A 3,550-nucleotide genomic window follows, 5' to 3' on the forward strand; every position below is an offset into this window, starting at 1 on the left:
TCGTGGAAAGTAGCTTCGCCCAGGGTCACAACCCACAACTCACAAGGCACCAAAGTGACACGCTGGGTCTACACCGGCCGATCTCCGTCCGCACAAGCCAACTGGAGCGCCCAGCGTCCGTCCACACGTACGGAGTACTACGCCCTCCAAAACTCTCCTACTGTACCAACAGTTGTCTTTATTAATGGACTAGGCCCGTGACGAAACCTACGTTTGATGAACAACATAGGCGTTGGTTGGATTGATTGAACGCACTCCAAAACCCTCTCCTAGCTACCAACGGCCGTTTGTCGGTCTATAGTAACATAACTCGCGCCCGCCTTGATTAACCACGCGCGTGAGTGACGATCGACGGGGAGGAGGTGATAGATAGGTCCGCGCACTTAAGCACTAGGCGCCGGCCGGATGGTTACGGGCCACCACTAGTAATGGCTCGCGCGCGAGTGTGCCGCCCCACTACGGGAAGGAACGGCACCCAGCGCATGCTCCGCATTGACCCGAGCCACGTACATCGCGCACGCCATCCGTCGCTTCCCGCACAAGGAGCTCGCGCACCATCGACCGCCCGTCCGTCCGTCCGGCCCGGTGCGGGCTGCCCACCGTGCCCGCCGCGTCGACCGGCTCTTGCATGTATATATATGAGCGTGCGTGCGTGCGCGCCCCGGGCCACTGCACTCACACCGCACCGGGGTACCGCGGCACAGTGCGCGTCACTCGCGGCCGCGCGCACTGTCCCCCTCCCTCCGCGCTCCGTGCTCTAGCCAGCCAGTCATCATGGCCACGCGAGCTCTGTTCGTCTCCCTCCTCCTCGCGCTCTGCTCGGCTCTCGGGGAGGGGGTCTCGGCATTGCGCGGCCGCGCCAACGGCGACGCGGTCAAGTTCGACTTCACGCCCTTCCTCATCCAGTACCAGAGCGGGCGGGTGCAGCGGCTGATGGGCACCAGCGTGGTGCCGCCGTCCGTGGACGCGCGCACCGGCGTCGCCTCCACCGACGTCGTCGTCGACCAGGGCACGGGCCTCGCCGTCAGGCTCTACCGCCCGAGCCGCCGCGGCAGGCTCCCCGTGCTCCTCTACTTCCACGGCGGCGCGTTCGTCGTCGAGTCGGCCTTCGGCCCCGTCTACCACAACTACCTCAACGTGCTGGCGGCCAGGGCGGGCGTCATCGCCGTGTCGGTGAACTACCGCCTCGCGCCGGAGCACACGCTCCCGGCCGCCTACGACGACTCGTGGACGGCGCTCCAATGGGTGCTCTCCAACGCTCGCAACGGTTCCGGCTACGGCGCGTCCTGGCTCTACAAGCACGGGGACATGTCCCGGCTGTTCGTTGGCGGGGACAGCGCCGGCGGCAACATCGCGCACAACCTCGCAATGCGCGTGGGGCAGCAGGGCCTGGGCCAGGACGACGGCAAAGGGCGGATCAAGGGCGTGGCGCTGCTGGACCCGTACTTCCTGGGCGGGCACGCGGGCCCGTGGGCGGAGCGATCGTGGGGGTTCATCTGCGCGGGGCGGTACGGGACGGAGCACCCGTACGTGGACCCGATGGCGCTGCCGGCGGACGCGTGGCGGCGGCTCGGCGCCGGGCGCGTGCTGGTGACCAAGTCGGGGCAGGACGGTCTGGGGCCGTGGCAGCGCGCGTACGTGGACGCGCTCCGGGGCAGCGGCTGGGGCGGGCAGGCGCGGCTGTACGAGACGCCCGGCGAGGGGCACTGCTACTTCCTCAACAACCTCCAGTCGCCCAAGGCCGCCGCGCATATGGCCACCGTCGCCGCGTTCCTCAGCTAGCTACATATGGCTCACTCATTTGCCTGGTCTGGCTCCGGCAGCGCGGTGATCAGACCAATGGCAGTGCTTACGTATGAGATAGAGAATAAGTGTAGAGTGAGAATGTGTGTTGCTGTTACCTCTGTTTTCGTTTCTTCTTGGAAGCAGACCGGCTTGTTCGTGACAGCAGTGACAGATGGCTTTGTTCACCTGCGGCCGGAGAGTGCACGTGTGCCGTGAACTCCGGCGGCCCCCTTGAACTTTGGAACGGATATGGCTCTGTTTCGAACTCCGGCGCAGGTTCTATGGAGCTAGCGTTAGAGCACAACGTCAACGTGTGGTGACCATGCAACCATACGACATGTCATCAATAGAAAGAAACGAAAAAAAAAGATTATGAGCCCACGATATGTTGCAACGCCGCGAGACCCATGCCCCGGAATTGAAGAGGAACACAATTCAAGACTTGGTGTGCAATGGCAATTTGTGCAATCACGTACACTTTTTTTTTTCGAAAAAACTTCCAATCTATTCATCTCCAATCATGGCAGTACAACGAACACCAGAAATAAAAATTACATCCAGATCCGTAGACCACCTAGCGATGACTACAAGCACTGAAGCGAGCCGAAGGCGCGCCGCCGTCATCACCCCTCCATCGCCGGAGTCGGGCACAACTTGTTGTAGTAGACAGTCGGGAAGTCGTCGTGCTAAGGCCCCATAGGACCAGCGCGCCAGAACAGCAACCGTCGCCGATGAAGAATAACGTAGGTTCTCGAGGCAAGTGTGGTACATATGCATGTCCAGGATGGGATTGAGAGTGGAGCTTTGCCCAACATATGAATCCCATTTGGTGCAATGGTGGACGGAAGCTAGAAAGCGCATACAAAAGCAAACTCGGAAAGGATTTGACACATTCGTGATGCTCATTTGCTGGACACTCTGGAAACAGAGGAACACAAGAGTGTTCAGATCGAACCAAATCAAAAATGAATGGGAGACTGTGGACTTGATCTTCGACGACTTGAGGACTTGGGCTACGGCAGGAGCATCTGAAGGAAGACCGATACCCGAGTAGTAGAGTAGTATTTAGGAGTGGAGTGGAGGTTTGGTTGGGGTCGGCTTGTGACCATCAACTAGCTCAATGTAATAACTCTTGTACATATTTTTCTCCCTTCTATAAAGCTATGGTACGCCTTTGGCGTCCCCTGAAAAAAAAAACGTAGGTTGGAAGGATTCAATCCGAAGATACACGAACGTAGACGAACAACGACGAGATCCGAGCAAATCCATCAAAGATAGATCCACCGGAGACACACCTCCACACGCCCACCAACGATGCTAGATGCACCGCCGGAATGGGGGCTAGGCGCAACGGCTTACTTACGCGAGCATAGCTAGAAAGGAGGCATGGGGTTTATAGGTTCACTAGTCGAGCAGGAGGAGGGGAGGAGGATGACGTACGGCGCACGGCTGTGGTGCGACTTCGTGTCGGATCTAGACGCCTCCCTCCTAGAATTCCGGCCGGGCTCCCTTCTCTGGCGAGGAGGACGCATGATTTTGTACAACACCGACGATCGGGCGGTGGATACACGAGGTTGGCGCGATGATGAGGGGTTCAGGGCTGGGCAGGTGGTTCAGTTCCCGTGCCACCTAGCCAGAGTGGTGTCGCCTCCGTGGGCGGGTGGGCACGTCGCGAAACCCGAGGTGAGTAATGGCGACACGGGGGTGAAGAAGATACTTAAGCCGCCTCTCATCTCGACCCCTCGCATTTCTCCCTCGTGTCCCA

The 3,550-nt window shown here is 59.9% G+C and overlaps 1 protein-coding gene across 1 annotated transcript; it reads left to right on the forward strand.

Moving 5' to 3' along the window:
- The first annotated feature begins 656 nt into the window (after positions 1-656).
- LOC123113461 (tuliposide A-converting enzyme 2, chloroplastic) lies at positions 657-1,947 on the forward strand. Its single transcript, XM_044534693.1, has one exon. It carries the CDS (start codon positions 775-777, stop codon positions 1,780-1,782), a length of 1,008 nt encoding a protein of 335 aa, XP_044390628.1. The 5' UTR covers positions 657-774; the 3' UTR covers positions 1,783-1,947.
- Positions 1,948-3,550: the final 1,603 nt, after the last annotated feature.

This window comes from Triticum aestivum, chromosome 5B (genome assembly GCF_018294505.1).
Source record: "Triticum aestivum cultivar Chinese Spring chromosome 5B, IWGSC CS RefSeq v2.1, whole genome shotgun sequence".
Lineage (NCBI taxonomy): Eukaryota > Viridiplantae > Streptophyta > Magnoliopsida > Poales > Poaceae > Triticum > Triticum aestivum.

What these genes read in the sequence shown, in the direction of transcription:
- LOC123113461 (XM_044534693.1), top strand. Translation starts at nt 775, where the DNA reads ATGGCCACGCGAGCTCTGTTCGTCTCCCTCCTCCTCGCGCTCTGCTCG.